At 49.6% G+C, this 19,614-nt stretch overlaps 1 protein-coding gene across 1 annotated transcript in view; it reads right to left on the bottom strand.

Annotated features, from left to right (window-relative positions):
• LOC142880891 (partitioning defective 3 homolog) overlaps positions 1–19,614 on the bottom strand; it is a 230,543-nt gene that overhangs the window by 79,476 nt on the left and 131,453 nt on the right. Inside the window, exons 6-8 of the mRNA XM_076014870.1 lie at positions 9,857–9,969; positions 8,419–8,502; positions 1,998–2,123 (exon numbers count right to left, since the gene is read on the bottom strand). Of these exons, the coding sequence (XP_075870985.1) occupies positions 1,998–2,123; positions 8,419–8,502; positions 9,857–9,969 (323 nt within the window). The remainder of the gene's footprint in view (positions 1–1,997; positions 2,124–8,418; positions 8,503–9,856; positions 9,970–19,614) is intronic.

Genomic DNA, 19,614 nt, shown 5'->3' on the forward strand with positions numbered 1-19,614 from the left:
AACTCAACATTATTCCCCGGATGAAAAGAAAAAGAAAGAAAGGAAGGGGGGGGGTGGGGGGGGAATTGTTTAGTCTGGATTGGCTGCTGGCACTTAGCATATAGATAGACTGGGCAGGAACGAGCCATGCATCAACATAAGGAGGCCAGAGGCTCGGTGGATGTCTGGAATCCGACAATCCCTCCTCCCCACAACAAGCCCCCGGGTTTCCAGCAGACCCCTATTACCTCCGCAGTAATGCCGAGCTGATTCCACCCCCAGAATACCTGCTGCCGCTGAGCCGCCGCTCCCAGCACTTCATTTCCAGCTGCGTGACAAAGCGGGGGGGTGGGGTTGGGGTTGGGGGGCCTCTCTTTGATTTCTTGAGGCAAAATTTGCAAACGTGATGGCTTTGGCGCGTCGTCGACGCCGGGGAGCGCGCTGCCGCCGCGTTGTTTACACCCCGCACCTGCGCGCCGCCGCCGCCGCCGCTCTGGCAATCAGCCCCTCAGACGTGGGTTATGATTGAATAATGAATCATCCCATCAATGCATCATTACACCCGGTTAGATTAAGCGGCTGAAAATATTTACCCGCGACAAAACGATCCGCCGAGACGGCGAGACTATCGCTTTTTAAATTGTCGCCCTGTGCGGCGCACAATCAAGTCGGGATGGAGTGGGGTGGGGGGGTGGGGGGTGGGGGCCGGGGGGGTGCGGGAGGTGGGTGAGCCACTTTAATTTTCATGCGGACTCACAAGTGGCGTATGGGAGAGTGAGAGCGGAGCGCGACAAAACATCACTCCTCTCGTGGATTTGGGTTTGTAAGCCTCTTTCACACTAGAAGGGGCTCGAAAAGGAAACCTGGGGTGCCTACTGATGACAAAGGTGTCATTTTGAGTGGCGGCGGGAAGAAAAGGCTTGCGCACACGGTGGGGGGGCGGGGGGGAGAAAACGCACGAAAGTAACCCGCGACTCTGTGGAGTTTTCACGCACTGATTTGGATGTTTGCTCAAAGTTTCTGGGTGTTCCTGATGAAAACTTTCCCAGCTCTGGCAACACACACGTTTTTCTTATTGTTGGAATGTTGTATTTCTGACTTCCCATAGTATCTGTGATACTTCACGCTGCAAATGACAGATGCAGTCACCTGTGAGCTGGTCACAAGCTGCGTTTCCATGACAGTTTTTCGCGAAATAAACGCGATATTTCGAAAATTTTGGCAATAGTGCAATTGCGATTTGCAGGTGCTTCCATTGGTTGGGGTGAAGCGAACTAACCAAGACCGAGACATTAGCAAGACAGTATTTCTTTCTTTTCTCTTATTATCTGTCATTGCAGTGTTGGCCGAGTCTCGACCGGCCTTGACGAAAAACATGCAAGAGTCCACCCGAAACAAGACCACGTAAAAACGCCTCAGAGTCCCGAGACGAGACCGTCTCGAGGCTGGTCCTGAGATCGAGGCTAATCTCGGGTACGACAACATCGGCCCTCGGTGCTTTGACTCGGCAAGCCCGTTTCTGAAAGAAAGAGGGTCCCAAACTTCTGTCAGTCATCCAGCAGTAGTTTAAGGCGACCACGTCAACCCCTAGTTTAACCGCAGCGGGCACTGGGGAATCCTTGGAATTACAGTGGCGGCATATCCCCAAACAATGGAATGGAATGGAACGGGTCAAACCCATCCCGCCTCAAGAACCCTTCAGAAAACCTTCTAGATGGATGTTGAAGAGTGAGCGCCAGGCCGTTGATGCAGGCGTGTGTGGAAGAATTGAGTATTTGGGTGATGAAAGGGATAGGTTTAAGATCATATCTTAAATTGGTTGGTTAGTTGGTTAGCTAGCTGGCTAGTTGGTTCATCATTTTGAACAGCCAGTATGACAGGAAGGCCAACCAAGATAGTGATATTTCTGTCTCATGTCTCTGAAGTGATGCGGAATTTGTGCTCATGAGGATCGACGCAGAATTCATACATAGACGTCACGAGAGGGGGGGGCAGACGTGAGGAGGGAAGGGCCTTACTGTTCGAAGCGGAGGTTGCGAATGTCGCCCTGATTAATCCTGATGATGGTGTCGTTCTCCATGAAGAGGCGCTCCTGATGGACTTTCCCCCCGCGTTCCAGCCGCTTCACGAGCAAGCCCTGAGTCCTTTGGGTGGGGAAAAAAAAAAAAACACAACACCAAACACGCGCAACGTCAAATATAATAATTACGATTGGGGGGGACCAAAAAACGAGAATTGGAGAAAAGCTTTGAGGGGGGGGGGGGGGGGGGGGAAACATTTCCAGAGCTGACGGAGTTTAGTGGGAATTTTATTCGCGTGCAGGTCAGAAATAGTTGAGATGAGAAATTGGTTCCACGAGCGCAGCGAAAACTTGAAAAAAACGAGGTATGAAGTTTGACGGGAAGTAACTTTTTTCCCCCCCCCTCCGACTGTGACGCGCTGCACCTCTGCAGGCCACCTTTCCCTCAAGTCAACTTTCTCAACTTCAGGCACAGATAAGGACCTGCATTTCACCGCCACCCGGGGGGGGGGGGGGGGGGAGCGCAGCGTTACTGACTAAATTTTAAGCCGCCGTCTCTCTTCCTCTTCTCTCTCTCCCTCGCGCCTCTCTCTCTCTCTCTCTCTCTCTCTCTCTCTCTATTCGACATGAATGGCAGGCAGGCTGACATGCCTGAGCTAATCCGCACCGGCAGCTCGCACATCATCTCGCGGCTTTCGGAAAGCGAGTGATGCACCGGCTCGATGGAATTTTTAGACAAGAGCTAGCGGAGTCGGTAACAAATACCCGTGCAGTCCCCACAGCAGTGTCATCTCAGCAGCGGCGTGGGAAAGGAAAAATAAAAATAAAAATAAAAGAAATAAAGAAGAGGCAACCACCTTTACCTTCCAATCCCCTTCCCTCCATCATCCAGATAAATACATCAGGGGCGGGGGTGTGGGGGCTCCCTTTGGGGCTTTAGTTAGCCCCCCCCCGAGGAGGAGGATAAGCAAAAGCTAAGAGATCGGATGTTTGCGCTACAAAACAAACCACAAAACTCTGCGCATCTCTTTAAAGCTGCCAGCTGCTCCAGCCGGCAGGTCGACTGACTCCAGTTTCAATTGGTGCATAAACTTAAAAGTCAAAAAAGTTTTCGGAAGACCCTTTGGGAGTAAAAAAAAAAATTACAGATAAAATTTGATCAGGGACAAAGACATAGTCTGTTTCACGCATTGAACGTATCAGTGAGAAGCGATTCGATTGTGACCCAGTTCCACCGAGTCGGTGGAGGGGCGGACACGCTGGCGCTCTTTAGCATGGCAGGCGAGCGCGCGCGCTTTTCGGGACAGTCGCCCTAATTGGCTGCATAATGCGGGCGTCGCGCTCACGGACTCCTCTCCGGCGGCGGGGCGGGCGAAAGCAATTTGGCGCAAGGTCGAAAATGACGGTGCATATGCAACAAGGCTGCTGCAAAGCTGCTTCTCACGGCGACCGGGCCTTTCGGGGCTTCATAGCCCATCCATGCATCATAGTCTGGTTCAAAAGGTTAACCAAAAAAAAAAAAAAAAAAAAGAGGGATATGGAATCACGTAAATATTCAAATATGTTTTGCTGTATTTTTTTGAGCTTGTCAGAATCGGTTGAGATGGGAGCGTCCTCCATGGCGAGACGGTTTCCAGTTCACTGTCTGAACGACTATGGAATACAGTGAAATATAGAGATCATCCATAGTTCAGTCACTCTTTGTTGCTGTTATTGCGCTACTCCTGGCGGAGTAACAGGATTATTTTGACACCAGTCTTCCAATATTCCAAGCATTTTAAAGAACATGGCGGGGGGGAGAGACAACCTTAGCAAACTTAATTTTGAATGTTTTGCGGTTACTTCTGAGGCTCTGCCTGCTCGGAGTTGTCTACTCTGCACCGTCAGCATAGAATATGTTGAAAAATGACTTGAAACAAACAGGGTTCATTTCTTTGGGGACTCTTCGGCTGCGTTCAGACCGCAAGCAAATCTGATTTGAATCAGATTCCTTCTCAAATCCGAATTTTTAGGGCTGACTGTCGACATTGTCCACACTGTTTTTAGCAACGCATCTGTCCAAATGCGATTTGAAACTACCTCCCGAGGGGGGGAGGGGGTTTCAATTTGTCTTGCAAAAATCGGATTTCATGTGGTTTGTGACTGTTCAGACTACAAAAGAGCCATCCGGATTCAATCTGGATGGGCTGAAAATCGGATTTTGGCTAGTAGTCTGAACACGGCTTTAAATCTAAACTGGGATCACTTGTGGCCGACTCCGCTACATGTACTTATTTGTCCTAACCTGCTTGCTTACTTTTTAAATACCAAATTGTACTTTTTTCTCAGTTTGTGTTTTATCCGTGTAAATTGTAACCGTGTTTTGCATTTTGCTGCTGCCCATCTTGGCCAGGTCTCAATTGAAAAAGAGGTTCTTGATCTCAATGGGACCGTCCCAGTTAAATAAAGGTGAGACGAATAAATGAATTGAAAGAAATGGCTTTACCGAATGAGATTAAAACCCTTGTCGAATATTTACATTTTTAGATGTTGGAAAATCAGCGTATCCAGTGGCAGTTCCATGAGAGGCTCTGTATGCAGGTGGCTGGATGACTCTAAAGGATCACTTAAAACAGCATCGTCGCGGCACCGCGAGAGTGAACAAATAGCTCAAGTAGCTCGAGCAGACTCATCGCACAGGGGCCAGGAGCGCCGAGTGACTCATTAAGAAGACACCTGCAGGCCGGAGGGAAAGAACACCCGGGAGGGTGACACACGTGGGACGTCACCCCTTGGCAGATGGGGACGTATCACGCGTGGAGATTACAGCGCTTGACACACACTAATAACTTCTGATGCGGCGCAGAACAGGAGACGGTAGATAAACGAGCGAGTTGATCCCTGATCAGTATTCCAAAGAGCTGAGGGAGGAGGGAGGTGGGAGGGGCGGGACGGGTGGGGAGTTGGAGCGCCGTCTTCTTCAGAGGCTGAGGCTGACAGCGTTGTTGCCGTGATGTTTTTCTGAACAGATATGCACTGCGTTCCCTCTTTGTTCTCGAAGCTAATTTCAGAGCCGAGTCAAGCCAAGTCACTGCGAAAGACGAGCAGCCGGAGCAAAGAAAGAGCAAAGAAAAACAAGGTCCAAGCCGGGGGGGGGAATAAGGAGTCCGTTTGTTTGGACTGTGTGCAAGTACTCCAAAGACATCAGTGTCTTCTCCTTCTCCTTCTCAGGCTCAATGACTGTACGTAAAGATGGACAAGAGTGATCGCGACGTCACCCACTCTGTAGCCTAGAAATCGGTTTCACGGGCAGCGATATCTTGGCTTTCCAGCTCGTTTCGAAACTGGAAAATTTCATATGCGGATGCGTGGGTGGTACCGGTGGAGAGCAATGATTGGATTAGACTATGAATCCAGCACGTGGCCCAAAGCCAACCCATAGCGGACAACACTAGGCTACTGAACTGTAGCCACGTCCAAAACTTTATGGAAATTCTAAAGGCCTATTTTTTTGCAACCAAAACATTGAGACAGTTTGCAACAGTGTGGATTTCGTGCCCCATTTCATATTGACAGCCAGTCATTTTTAGTCTTTTTGCAACCATTTTTGCCGGCCCCTGCTGGCCAAACGATACAATGCAGGGTTTTTTTTTTTACGTCCACGTTGGCCTCCTTTTGAAACTGGATGCTCCATCCATCCTTTGTATACAGTCAGTGGTCCAGCTCCCTATTTCCCATGTCTCCCTTTGCATTGTCACTAGGCTAACGCGACTGAAAGCGCTCGTGGAAAAAAAGAGAGCCGCGTTAGACAAAGAAAGCGAGGCGTGAGGCGGCTGCAGATGTGCGCTCGAGGAGGATCTGCAGCGCTCAGGTGGAGGGAGGAGTGTGGGAACGCCAACTCTGCGTAAATCCACGAGTTTATCTGCAGGTGAAGGAAGGAAGTGTTCCGCTACGTGCGCGTCTCTGCAGAATCTCCACGTCCACAGTCTTTTGAACTTTTTTCCCCACAGCTTTTTTTCCTCGGATCTACACATCCCTCGCCCCCCCGTCCCCCACCCACCCCCCACCCCCGTCCGTGTCACTGCGGAAAAGCAGCAGCGGAACGCCGCCAGAGCACCAGCACTGCTCTTGTGTTTTCTGTCTGCTTCTCCCGGCTGTCTGACCCCTGTGGCCTCAGTCTAGACACTAATGACAGCCTGCTGAGCCTAATGCCTGCCGTCCTGGCTCAGGGCGCACAGGAAAAGAACCGGACCGGTGGCCATTAGCATCAAGTCTCATTGCATCCCAAGCTAAATGAGCGCTCTGATTCGCTATTAGCGCCGACCTTCGCTGATGGAGGGGAAAATTTAGTGGCCTCGAAGCGTTCGCCGCTAATCTCGGGCCAGTTTGTTGTACGGATTCTCACGAAATCCATCTCGCAGAGGACCGGTTTAGATCTTGTGAAGCCTGCCAGTGTATGACTAGGAGGAGGCCAGGGGGTGGGGGGAGAAACAGGAAGCGGCTTGGAGACAAAGGCAGCTGGTGGTGTACATGCTGGACAATAGGAAGCTTTAACCTCATTAAAAGAGAGAATAACAGCACTGCTACAAGCTTTTCACCGCTGATTAAAACCCGCCAAACAAAAACATCAAAGGGCCGCGACATTTGTCGAGTGAAACCAATAGGAGGCTTTGCGCCGTTAGCACCCTCAAATGGCAGTGTGATAAAACAGCCGATCCTCCCGTTTCTTCTCCTGATTGTAACAGACTAAAGGAGGGTAGTTTTGCCCTGCCTGTACAACCGAGAAAAAAACACAATCCGGTCATCAGCGTAGAGCAGGAGTGGGCCGACTTTTGGACTGGTGGGGGCACGATGGGTTCTAGAATTTGACAGAGGGGGTCGGAGCAGCAGCAGATGGATGTTTGTGTTTTGGTGGCCGTAAATGGCCCCCCCGGGCCGTAGTTTGCCCCTGCCCGGCCCAGGCAGTGAACACAGAGCACCACCAGTTCTGTACGACTCGTCTGTTCTTCTTGAAGTCTAATCAGCTGATTGTCACTTGTCGCTCCTTCGGGTCCCTGTCGAGTCTCTCCTGTTCAAATCCATTTGATCATTTTATGGGCTCTTTTAATGGGACAAATCAACCGTGTCATAATACATGTGGGGGGGATTTGCATACCATTCAATCAATCTGGGAGATTTCAAGGTAATAAAGCCCAACAAAGATTTCAGTTTGATATTTTTCTTTTTCCCCCCCGCCACCCCCCCCCCCCCCCCCAGCGCATCAAGTCAGATGTCTTGCCGCCGTTGCAGTCAGCTGATTCCTCCCCTCCGCGAGGTCACGGCCAAATATAGTTTCCTGACACCCGTTCAAACGGTGATGGGATTAGCGCGGCCAAGACGTGACACGACGCGGCAATCTTCGGCGCCAGCGATCCCCTCTTCATCAAATGTCACTCCATTCCACCTCCTCCTCCTCTGTCTTTTCACTCCGCCGCCTGCTGCTGACGCGCCGCGATCCACCCCTGACAGCGTGCCAGCCGCTCGCCGTGCGTGCGTGCGTGCGGCCGAGGCAGACGCCGCAAGCTTTTAGTTTGATTACATCTGGCCACTTCCTCTGTCCTCTGCTCCTTTTTTTTTTTTCTTTTTTCCGGACTCGCTATAAACCGGGGCGCATTCTCTCTATTTCTTCCTGTCATGGGCACTCCTCATCGGGCTAAAAAGGCAGGAGGGAACAGCCGGGGTTCACCTCTGAGGCGCAGAGGACGGCTATCTTTTTTTTTTTTTTTTTTTCCCCCTTAACTGAGGACGGAGTTGGAATAGATTAAAAAAAGAAAAAAAAGAAAGAGGCATAACAAGACGTGGAAAAACTAAGCTTCAGAGAGCGAAAGTAGCTTTCATCTTCCTGCTGGGGGGGCTTTTCACCGAGATATTTCAAGCAGCGAGAGTCAAATTAAAACGTGGCGGCGATAGAATTCGAACGAGTTGGTAGAGGGGGGCCGAGGGGGGCCGGGGTGGGGGTGGGGGGGCAAAGCAGGGCAACGCACAGTGGCCAAAATGTCGAAGACGTCAAAGCGGGGAAAAAAACCAACAGATCGTTAGCCTGATAGCACAGTCGCCGAAGTCATATTTGAATGTTGTCGGAAAACAAGAAAAAACACATTTGTTTTCATTTGATTTCAGGTATCACATTTCCAATATCCCAAAAAATGACTACGCTATCAGGCTAACGAAATGCAGCATTCCGTTAGCATGATAGCTAACAAAATGCATTTTTTTTAGCAAGCACATTGGTACTTTTTTTTTTTTTTCAGATATCACAATTAGGCCCAAAAAAAAACGAGTTAGCCAATTATGCTATCAGGCTAACGAACTGCAGCAACCGAGACGAAAAAAGGTTTCCAGACGAACGCAGGGAATTTTTTTTTTTTTTTGAAGCGCGTCGACTCCCAGAGGGGCCTCACCTGACGTCCTGCGAGCTGAAAGACACGAGGTGGATCCCGAGGGGGCCTCCTTCGTTGGACACCTGCACCGGCTTGAGCATGGCCCTGCGGGGGCGGGGGGGGAACGATGATGGATGAGTCCGTGGGGACAGGAAGAGAGAGGAAGAGAGGAGTCGGGGGGGGGGCAGCATGAATAAGAAACAATAGAAACAACACGGAAATAGAAAACAAGGTAAAAATAACAGCAATTGGGAAGTGGGGGGGGGGGGGTAACAAGCTGTTTATGGGATAGCGGTGCGGGATGGGCACACGGGGGGCACTAGGGGGAGTGGGGGAGGGGGGGGTTAGGGTTAGCCTTATTGATGAAGCCAGCGTCGGGGCGTCCGGACAAAGTCATCCATTACAAAGTCACACCAACGGACGAGCGGGTCAATCGGGGCCTCAAATGGGGACCCCAATTAAGTGATTAGGATCAGACCGCCGCACAAAGAGGGAGCAGATTAATTGAAAACGAGGGTGGGGGGGGGGGGCGGGCGGTTCGTTTGCGCGGATAACGACGGGAAGACAAATGGATACAAGCCGCCACCGATGCAGATTGGCGGGGGCAGGGGGGTGGGGGTGGGGGAGGGCGATGTTCGGAGGCGGGGCTTCGAGGGGGAAAACGGCTGCTGATAATGTTGCGGCCAATACATGTCGAGCGGTTGAGCGATGGCCGCCATTAAGCACCCCCCCCCCCCCCCCACCGCCGCCTCCACCGCTATCAAAAAGGAGTTCTATGAGTTGATTAAACCAACAGTCAACCAAACGCCTTTATTTAAAGGAAGAGAAAAAGAAAAATCAAAGTCTTTACATTTTGAGGAAAGTAACAAAACTGAAAAAAAGCCTTGAATGGGCCAATCAGGACAAGCTGTCTGTAAGTCTAACAAGCTTGTATTCGCCATTCGTTCCACCGCATTCAATACTCGACTTCAAACTGAAATTTCCTATTTTCTTTTGTTGTTTCGCGGTCCCCCGTGTACTTTCTATGGCACTTGTCAGTACGGCATGGCTTTTAAAGGTTCAATTACGGCGACGCTGAAACAGCGGAGCGGCACTTGGCCCCCTGTGGTTGCGGCCTCTGGCTAAAAAAAAAAAGACCCCCCGGGTGGAGATTCCGCATAGCACGCGGCCTCTAAAAAGGGAACGTGAGCGTAAAAGGCGGCAATGGAGTGGACTGCGATCACCGTTCTCATCCGTCTGTAAACATATTGTATATTGTGATGTATATATATATATATATATATATGTATATATATATATATATATGTATATATATATATATATATATATGTATATATATATATATATATATTGGTGAAGAGATGACTCAGTGATCTGGGAACTTTATGAACTCGATTTGAAGGCCGTGCTGTGACGGGGACGCAGGGACGCAGGGACGCAGGGACGGCGGTGGACTCACTCCAGGCTCAGAACGGGCGAGCGCTCCACGGAAGAGTCGGCTCTGCCCACCGGCTCCGTCCGCTCGAACCTCCTCTCTTGCTGCCTTTGCGCCTCCTCCGCCGCCTCCTCCTCCTCCTGGGGAAGGTGTGAGAAGAGACAACTCATTAAAAGCTTTTCCTTAAAAAAAAAAAAAAGGTGGGGGGGGGGGGAGAAAATGTCATTCCCGTTGCGTTCGTCCGTCCTCTTCCTGTCTCTAAAACCCCTCCTGTCTGTTGATCCAATCGTCTGTCGGGAAAAACACGCGACGGCCTCTGTTTCTGAATGCGCCGTCAATCGGATGCGCAGGCGCGATACCTGCTTCCTTTTCTTTTTTTCTCATCTGCCTTCAGAGGCGAGAGGCAGCCGGGGCCGATGCCGGTGGAGCGGCTGCCGCTTGTGAGAGAGGGTTTTTTTTTTTTTTTTTTTTTCCTTAACAAGGGCGGCACAGACGTCTGGGGCCTTAACAAGGCTCCAGCGCGGGGAGACACAGCGGCTTCACTCTCTCCCCTAATGTGGGTAAAATCGTTTTCCGAGCTCCCTTTATGGAGACGCCGGCGACTGGAGCGGCGGCCTCGCAGGAGCCGACCCCCCCCCCCCGAGCAGAGCGCAGCACGGGGCAAACGATGAATTAATGGCATATAATTAAATAATTGCGGATAATGAATGAACTTGGCAAAAATAAATAAATAAATATCCCAATCGCAAAGTTATTTTACACACGCGAGTGCAACAAAGCCTTTTTCAGCGAGACAAACGAGTGACAGTGAATTTCTTTTAAAAAAAAAACAAAAAAAAAAACGTCTCATGTGGTTTGCATGGATATCAAAATGCAAATTAGTTGAGTGCAAATCTTGCAGCAATCAGGGAGTCGCATTTTTTTATTTTTTATTTTCATTTTAAAGTAAAAGCACGCTTGAAGGTTCGCCCAAAATGGTCCAGGTAAGAGCAGGATAATACACACAAAAGATAGAAAAGACAAACTAAAAGAACCGCACACGACTTGTTCACAATGCAAAGTGTACGGATCACACAAATAAAAAAAATTAAAAAAAATTTGAAAAAAGTGTCAAAGCGCATTAATACGGGTGGGTTCACAGTTGGTGACGCAGTGGGAATTCATCCAGTTTGTTTCACATTTTAACCCAGTTTTCCCTTAAATGTCCAGGAAAAAACACGGTGGTGTAAGATGGTAGCTAGCTTATACTCCACCACTGTTTATACTGTTGATATGTACGTTTGCTCGATTATTTATGTACCACCAACATTCTACCTCCAGATTTCCCATATTTCCATATCCTGTACTTATCTCAGCTTGTATATAGATTTTAGTTAGTTACTGTATTTCTGGAACTGGGCAACGACATTTCGTTGTGAATTGAACCACTGCCGTGTTTCTTTCATGATGACAATAAAGAAAGTCTAAGTCTAAGCTTGAAACAAGACCCTAGCTATATGTATATTCTTATATATATATATATATATATATATATATATATATATATATACATATATGAGAACTATTCATGTTATTGTACTGCGAGTTTATGCTTTCATTCTTGTATTAATGGGCAGCATGTTAAACTTTTACCAATAAAAAAAAAAATCATAAATCAAGCCAAGTTTTACACAGTGGACCTGGAAGGAAGAAACCTCCAACATTCCCCACGAGTCCAGGTGCTCTCCGTCCTCATGTCAGTGGCAATGTCAGTGTCTCCTCCGCCCTCCGCCATTGTCCGACTCCTCCCCCTTGCGAGACCCTCCTCACTGCTTCCAGCTTGCGCTGCTCTCGGCAGGCCGTCAATCCCCTTGGCAACCGGCAGAGCGGGAGCGCAAACGCATTCCCCTTGCTCCGACCCGTCGCCCAACACCCGTCTTTCTTCGGGCCCTTCGCGGCAAAGGCACGCAGGCCCGGCCAAGCGCTGGGTGCAGCCCCCAGGGTCCACCGGCCATGTTGTATTCCCCCCCCCCACCCGGAAGGACGGACGGGAGCGAGACGGTGGGGTAGGGAAAAGGCCCGGCTGCTGCCATTAGATAACGGGCACCAGTGTGAGAAAGAGGAGGTGGGGGAGGTGAAGGTGAGAGGCAGAGTCTGCCCTCTCACGGACGGGCGAGCGAGCGAACATGAAGAGGGAGAGGCAGGAGAGGAGAAAGCGAGCGATGGAGGTGTGGCGACGGGGGGGGGGGACGACACCGACGGAGTCACGTGCGCGCGGCTAATGGAATTGAAAGTTTAATGCTGCGAGGGCCGGGCCGCGTGTCGAGGAGCTGTCACCCCCCCCCCGGTCAGCATCGGCCGCCGTCCTGGAGGGTTTCCGCTGTACGTCCCACATCGCCTGCGCGAGTGTTGAGTGCGTGTGTCTGTTGCTATTAGCTCCAGGCAAGCACAGGAGGGGAAAGGAAGGGCGAGGGGGGCAGGGGGGGAGAGCGGAGGGGAAAGTCTACGGTGTCGCGGGATTAACAAGGACGAGTTCAAAGGTCGCAGCCAGCGACGTGTCGCCGAGGTCGGCATCTCGGCGACAGCTTCGCGAGCCGAGCCGAGCCGAGCACCCCCCCCCCCCAATCCCCCGTCACGCGGCGTCAAGGACTCGCTGACGACAAATGAGCAGCTGGGTTTGCTCAGCAGAGCCGGTGTGTGTGTGTGTGTGTGTGTGTGTGTGTGTGTGTTAGGGGCGGGGGGGCGGGAGACCCCCAATAACGCGAGGCCATCCCTTGAAAAAAAAACAACAACAATGTTTCGCAAATAATACCAGCGGGGGAGAGGGAGGGACGTCGTCAACGTCGCTAGCTAAGCCGCTATGCTAACTCACGCCGACAGAAAAACACACGCGGCAAAGTGGACTTTTATTTTTCCTCCCTTAAAGACCAAAAGTCACCGAGGAGGTTGTGAAGCGTGTTAGAAGTGCACAGGGTTCGAAAAGCCGCGCCGGTACCTGCGCTAGCTCGGGTTAGCGGGGGGGGGTTTCTCACAGTACATCTGCACCGCGAGGCTGCTGCTAATCACCTCTAATGGCCCCATTAAAGTTCTTTTAAGCTCGGCAAGCAATTATCAACATTTCCCCTCTTAACGGGAGCCAGAATCTGTTCTGTGTATATATAAATATATATATTTTTTTAAACTAGCTGATCAAGACAACCACATCTGAACGACAGGAACGAAAGGAACACAGCGCAGCCCCGGACGGAGGGACAACCAGGTGGCAGAATTCGCCGCTCGCAGATTGTTCTCGGCGTTTTATTGCTCGTAAACCCCCCCCCCCGCCATTAGGCTCCAATTACGCCCCAAACGTGGCCCACTTTGAAGAGATTCAACGTGACTTGTGCGAGCCAAAGGCCCCCCCCGCCACCAGACTTTAACCAGTTACCCCCACCCACCAGGTCCCCAGCGCCGTTATAACAACCCATAGATCACCGCGACATGTGACACTTATTTACATTTATGTCGGGGACAGGCCGACGTTATGAAGGGCTAGGCGGAGGGCTAACCAGGTTAGCGGATGATTGGGAGGTTATAGCGTCCTTTTTCATCCCACCCACAGGCTCCGTGAACAGCGCTCGCCGCAACAGGAGGCACAGAGAGGGAATTTTTAAGTCGGCCGCGGCTCGGGTTTGTTTTTTTTTAAAAGCGGCGTTTGCAGCCACAATGTCGGAATTGATTTTCGGAAATGTTCATTGTCCGCTGGAAATGTAAGGCGCAAAAAAAAATCCCTCACCTCAGGAGCTAGCTTCGGCAAAGTAACTATTAGAAAATAATGGTTAGCGGCATAATCCAACGTGCATTAAGTGAATTGTGTCATGATACATTATGAAAATGCATATTTCGCAATCATATCTGTCTGCAGTGAAACACGACTCGCCCATATCCGGGGGAGCATGCACGAAATCACACACAGTTTGTGAGCGCTATTAGCCCGCATCTTGCCAGTGACCTGCCGAAATTGCACGAACAAAGAAAAACGCGCGCTATTAAAATGAGAATTCTGCACGTTACCACGTTTCCACTGTGGAGAGTATGGGTGTGCAGAGTGACTGAAGGAGGAAAAGACCGCATTTGCTGCCATTTGGTCCATCTGACAGACGCTAGCCAAAGTTGCACCCGCTTGGTGGATCAGCTTCGTCGTACGTAAGTTTTATCTACACTGCGTTTTTACTAAAATGCTAAATTCTAAAATAATTTCCTTCAAAAGACGCTGACAACAATTGCCTCACTTTATTGAGATTATCAGCGGTGCGTATTCAATGTGTGGCGTAGCGATTAGCTCGCTAGCGAACGCATTCTAAAAAGACCAGCGTATTAAGCTAATTGGCAACTTTCCTGCAACTCGTGTTGCGTTGGGACTCGCGTGGGGCGGTGAGAGTCTCGAAGCGAGAGGACTTTTTTAACAAAGTGAACAGCACGATGGAAAACCAATCCGTGGGAGAACAGCGGTCGGGTGTTTATTTAGGCGTTTGTGCAAGAAAGACACATTCTTGCCCTCTGAGTTCATCCTCACAGTCCACTCCTACTGTCTCCGGCCTTGTTCAAAGTGAACTTAAATTCAAAGAGAGAGCACTTTCTCTTGATTAACAACTAATGTAAAAAAAAAAAAAAAAAAAGATTTTATAACTGAATGGATACCTTTTCTTCAAAGTTTTTGATTTTTTTTTATTTCCATGATTGTCATGTTAAAAAAAAAAAAATACAATTGAATTAAATCAATCTTGTGGACGACTGCTTTAGAATTCCATTTTGTTTGACTGCAGCTCACCAATGAGGGAAATTGCTCGGCTATATTTAAAAAAAAAAAAAGAAAAATACCAAAAACCATCAACGTAAACTGAACTCAATGCAAAAAAGAAAGAAAGAAAGAAATCCACGTGTTTGTCCAGATTCAATCAAATACTCTGCCAGCCAGCAGAGACATGCATGATGTTCCGTGTTTCCACTTTGGCCAAGTATAATTTAACTCCAGCGCCGGCCCATCAACAATCTAATCTGCCTCTCTCTCTCTCTCTGTTTTTCCCCGGAAAGTAATGGCTTCTGACTCATAAGAGTCCGCGGCTGTGACGCCGATTCACTCCAAGTAAATTATGGGGGACAGACAGGTTCCTAATGCTATTAAGCAAATTAGATTAGAGAGATGTGAGGGCCGCATTTGTCCACATGAGGAAGGAGGAGAGCGGGCGCGGGGATGCGGAGGGAGGGTTGGCGGAGGGGGGTGGGGGGGCGGACTGTACTATTTGGAGACTGATATTTGGAAGAAGAAGAAGAAGAAGAAGAAGAAGAAGACGAAGACGAAGACGAAGAAGAAGATGACGAAGAAGAAGAAGAAGAAGAAGAAGAAGAAGAAAAGGCCTGCCAGTCTGGATCGGCCGCTCATTCCGCCTCTTTGTCTCGCCGCCCGGGTCTTCGCCTCCTCCTTTTGTCCACAGAGCCGCGTGGAATCCATCATCCGCCGGCACCTGTTTCCCATCACGCCGGGGCCCCGCTCTGATCTGGCAGTGACACAGCCGCTTCTCTCTCTCGCTCTCTCTCTCTGCCCGCTTGTATTTGTCAAAACTGCGCTTCGATTGAATTAGGGGCTAATTACGATGGCTTGAATCAGTCAGCAGGTCAACGTGGAGGGGGGGGGGGGACAGAGCGCCGAGACTTTGATCGTAGCTCGGCCAAACAACCGGGAAGCAGGGGATTCCGGGGTTCAAACGGACATAGACGTCTGCGGATTGAGTTATCTGTCACCCCGCGCCGCGTTCCCCCCCCCCCTGTTTGGCTTTTTTTTCCCTTTTTTTTTTTGCAAATAACGCGTTTCTCGAAAACGCGCGCGGCACTTTGCGGTCTGGAATCGCACTTCAAAGCCGCGGCGAGAGCAGATTTTTTATTTTTTTTTAGACTCGCCGGTGCGTACAAAACCCAGTTCAAAAGGGATGTTATGACTCCCCCCCCACACACACGCACACACACCTGGCTTAGGTGAAGAGAGGCAACTTCAAACAGATAATCCTGAAGGGCCGAGCGTGCGGGGGCCCTCCGACAGAGTGGAGGGTCCCAGCTGAGCGTTGGAGAAGGTTTTTTTTTTCTCTCTCTCTCTCCTCCGAGCTCCGGGGTGATTTTTCGCAGATTAGTCTTCATTTTGAGCTTATTGAGCGGGAGGACAGTCTGCTTCTCCGCCGTTCGGAATGTTTAATCCATCTTTCCAGCCGTGAAGGTCAGCGAGCGAGCGCTCGCCCCCGCTGAAGCCGTCCGGACCGGTTGAATTTCAATGAGAGCTCCCGCAGCTCGACCCCTTGGATTGTTATTCGAGACGAGCTTCGCTGTTATTGCTATTATTTACAGCGGGCGGACGCCCCTGTGAGCGACGCACGCCTGGACTCGGGTGCCCGTGCGTTGAAAGTCAATTAACAGCTATTTCCAATCAAAGCTGTTTGATGCGTGTGTTCAGGCCTTGATCGTGTATTTGCTTACTCAATACTTTGCAAACGATGATTTGAACAATGTCTGGAGGTGGTTGGGTGCATCAGCTTTGCCGACTTTTTATGTCCTCAACTAGCGATGCACACCAAACTAGCGATGAACACTCTTCTGGGTGTCAAAACAACATTTTTCTTTTTTTGCAGTTTGCAGTTTTATTGCAGTTTGAGTTTATTCAAAATGTCAAAAGTCCTTCAATCAGGTCACACACACACACGGGCCGAGTCAAATAAACTCACACGCGACACCAAAACAAACAAATGGCATTTCAAAGCACAACAACGTTCTGTCATTTCGCCACACAGCTCCCCCTAGTGGTCTCACACCGCTGCTGCATCTCAGGCAGGGACGTTAAGACCTCAAGAAGGCCTTACATTGTTGTTTTGTTTTTGTTTTTTGTCCCGCCCACCAAAAATCAAGCCGTGATTGGTCAACTCCAAGTCCAAACCAATGACAGAGCCAGCTGACCGTTACCGTTGATAAGATTCTCTGACGATTCTGATTGTATAACATGTTTTTAGCACAGTAACGCTCTCATTGCTGACGTGAACCTGACAGCGGGCTCATGGTAAATGAGAGAAACTGTATTAAATGTGTGATATTGAATGAAACAAATTTGAAATGTTTTTAATTGCTTTATCTAATACTCCTATCTTTTGAGTCCAGAACATTTTTCGGCCTTCTCTGAAAGTACACCAGGCCTGAATGTTTCCCCACTGTGAAATGTCTATTGACACTATACGGCAGCGGTTCATGCTGTATCTTCTTCAAAGAGGTGAAACCCTGCTTCTCCTCTCTTTTATTCATTTTCTCGGAAAGCAGGACGAGCAGAAGATCTTCACCGCTGGACAAGGGAGTCCGTTTCTTCCTGTCTTCTGCTTGCCCTTTCTAAACAATTGCGCTTTCTTCTTTTCCCCGACGCTCACAATATATTTTGCCCACCCCCCCCCAACAATGTAGCCGCCGTTGAAGCGCCTTAAACAAGGCGCGAGCGGCAACACTGTCGAGCGAGGCGGGGGGGGGGGAATGTGGGACAAAAAGCTGTTCACACGAGAGCGTTCGCCACGCCAAAACACCACCGTTTAACACGGCGTGACCCGAAACTCTCTCAAAGCGTCGGGCGCGGCGAGGGACGGAGGCAAAGAGGGAGACGAATTATGTCAAACGATGAATAATTAAGTGCTAAAGCCAGTAAGGCTTCGCACACATGGCAGCGCGCTACCGCAGGGGAGCCAGCGGCCGGCTCCTGCAGATCAGCCTTTGTTTGCTGCCTTGTTTGAGCAGGTGCGGCGGCCGGCGAGCGGCGGCTCATCCCGGGCGCCGTGGGAGCAGTGTGAGTGTGAGTGTGTGTGTGTGTGTGTTGGGGTGTGTTGACAGGCGAGGTGCTTTCCATTTCTTTTCTTTTTTTTAATTGGGGGGGGCTGAATTTCTTCGACCGAGACCCATTTAGCCGGACCTCGGTGCTCTCAGCCAGCGCTTAATGGTGAGGGCCGCGCAGTCTGCCAGACCCTGGTAGGTGGCGCCGGTTGTGGGTTGCGGCTGCGGCAGGTGTGAGGGTTTTCACCAAAGGAGGATGAAAAAAGAAACCCAGTGACCTTTCGTTTTGCTTGGTATTTGAAAATTTACAGGCACATTTTGTTAGCATTTGAGCGCAACATGTTGAAATATTGATAAATTTGATAAATCACTCATTGGCCATAGTGGCCACACCCCTCAAAGGACTGCGTTGTCTTAAAGGTCAAGTGTGCAATATTAGGAGAGATTTTTTAAGAAGAAACAGTGACATCAAGTGGTTGCATTTTAGATTGCAGTGTCTTTTACTCTCCCTCCCTCTACCGAGCTTGCCAGTGAACTACAGTCTCCTGCGCACCCAAACCTGAATACCTCGTCCACCTTCTTCTTCTTTGGTTTATTGGAAGACACCGGTGTTCACCTGGATTATGAAATGCGCCATCAGGCAGCTGAATTGTCCACACTGGGCCTCCTTAGAAATATGGTGGCGCAAGATGGCAGCTAACTGGGAGCTAACCTTTGATCTATGTGTATTCTTATATATATGAGAACCGTTCCAAGGGTAGGAAAACCAAATTACTTTTCTTGTATTGCGAGGAAGCAGTTTTATTATTGTATTTATGGGCAGTGTATTAAGCTTTTGCCAATATAAATCATAAATCAAGCGAAATATTACACACTGGACCTTTGATAGTCTTCCCACGTGTGAGGAGTGATTGCAATTAGTGATGAGTGCGCAAGTGGCACAACAAACACGACAAACCGAAGCTTCCGCGGGGCCATTTTTTAATTACGTTGACATTTTTTACGGCCCCTGACGTGTCGCGTCTCCATCTGTGGAGGCTGCGTTTCGCCCTGCGTTGCACATGTCTCACCTGGGAGCCAAGTTCACACTAGGGACGCATCCCGTCTTCAGTGGATGACCTATATGTGATTGTTCTGGTCTCCTTGTGTTTGACATTTGGCCACTGAGCCTTGAGTTGAGAAGGTTGCTGCTGGTCTCCTTGTGCGTATTTTACGCTAGCTTCAAGGAAGCCCATTGGGAGGCCTCTGCCATTTCTGTTCCACCGACCGTTATCCACTGTTTTGTGAAATCATTTAATTTTTTGCTTAACAGATAAGTGTTTTTTTCCCCAGTAAGTGGGTGAGGGGGTGGGTGGGGGGGTGGTATTTTTCATTTTGGCCTTGGAGCCCCTGACGACTTATTTTTCCTCCCTCTCCACGCCTAACTGACGGTTTCTAATCATTTTTTGGAATTCAATCAATCTGTTTATGTAATAGTCCTCAAGCTCGCATCCCACAGCTTTTTATGAAGGAGTTTAAATTTGTTATTTTACCCCCACTGTTTTCCCCCCTCGGTAACTTCCACGCGTCAAAACAACCGTCTCGGAAATATCTCAACGTTTGAGCAAAAGCATAATGGCATCAGTGGGACTCATTCCCCCCCCCACCCTCCCCCCACCCCTGCCCGCCCGCCCAACGCAGACAAACATGAACCGACGAGCAAAGCCGATATGCCATTTTTCAAAAAGGGGAATAATTGAGTTGATTGCGATCCCCGGTGTTTGTGGAAACGTCGGCCCGTGTTGTAATAGAGCCGAGTAGGCGTGCAGCTCAAGACAACAGCCCACTCTGACTGTTTAACAAAGCCTCACTTTATGTATTTTCATCATTGTTTGTCGAGGTTACTTTATTGAAGTCTGTACGTTGTATTTTTGCTGAACTTATTATAATACCACACGCACTTTTGTCTCTATGTCATGGCTCAAGCTGTCAAGTGA

The sequence above is a fragment of the Nelusetta ayraudi genome, unplaced genomic scaffold, assembly GCF_046127955.1.
Source record: "Nelusetta ayraudi isolate G7.1 ecotype Tasmania unplaced genomic scaffold, CSIRO-AGI_Nayr_v1 ptg000174l, whole genome shotgun sequence".
NCBI classification, from domain to species: domain Eukaryota; kingdom Metazoa; phylum Chordata; class Actinopteri; order Tetraodontiformes; family Monacanthidae; genus Nelusetta; species Nelusetta ayraudi.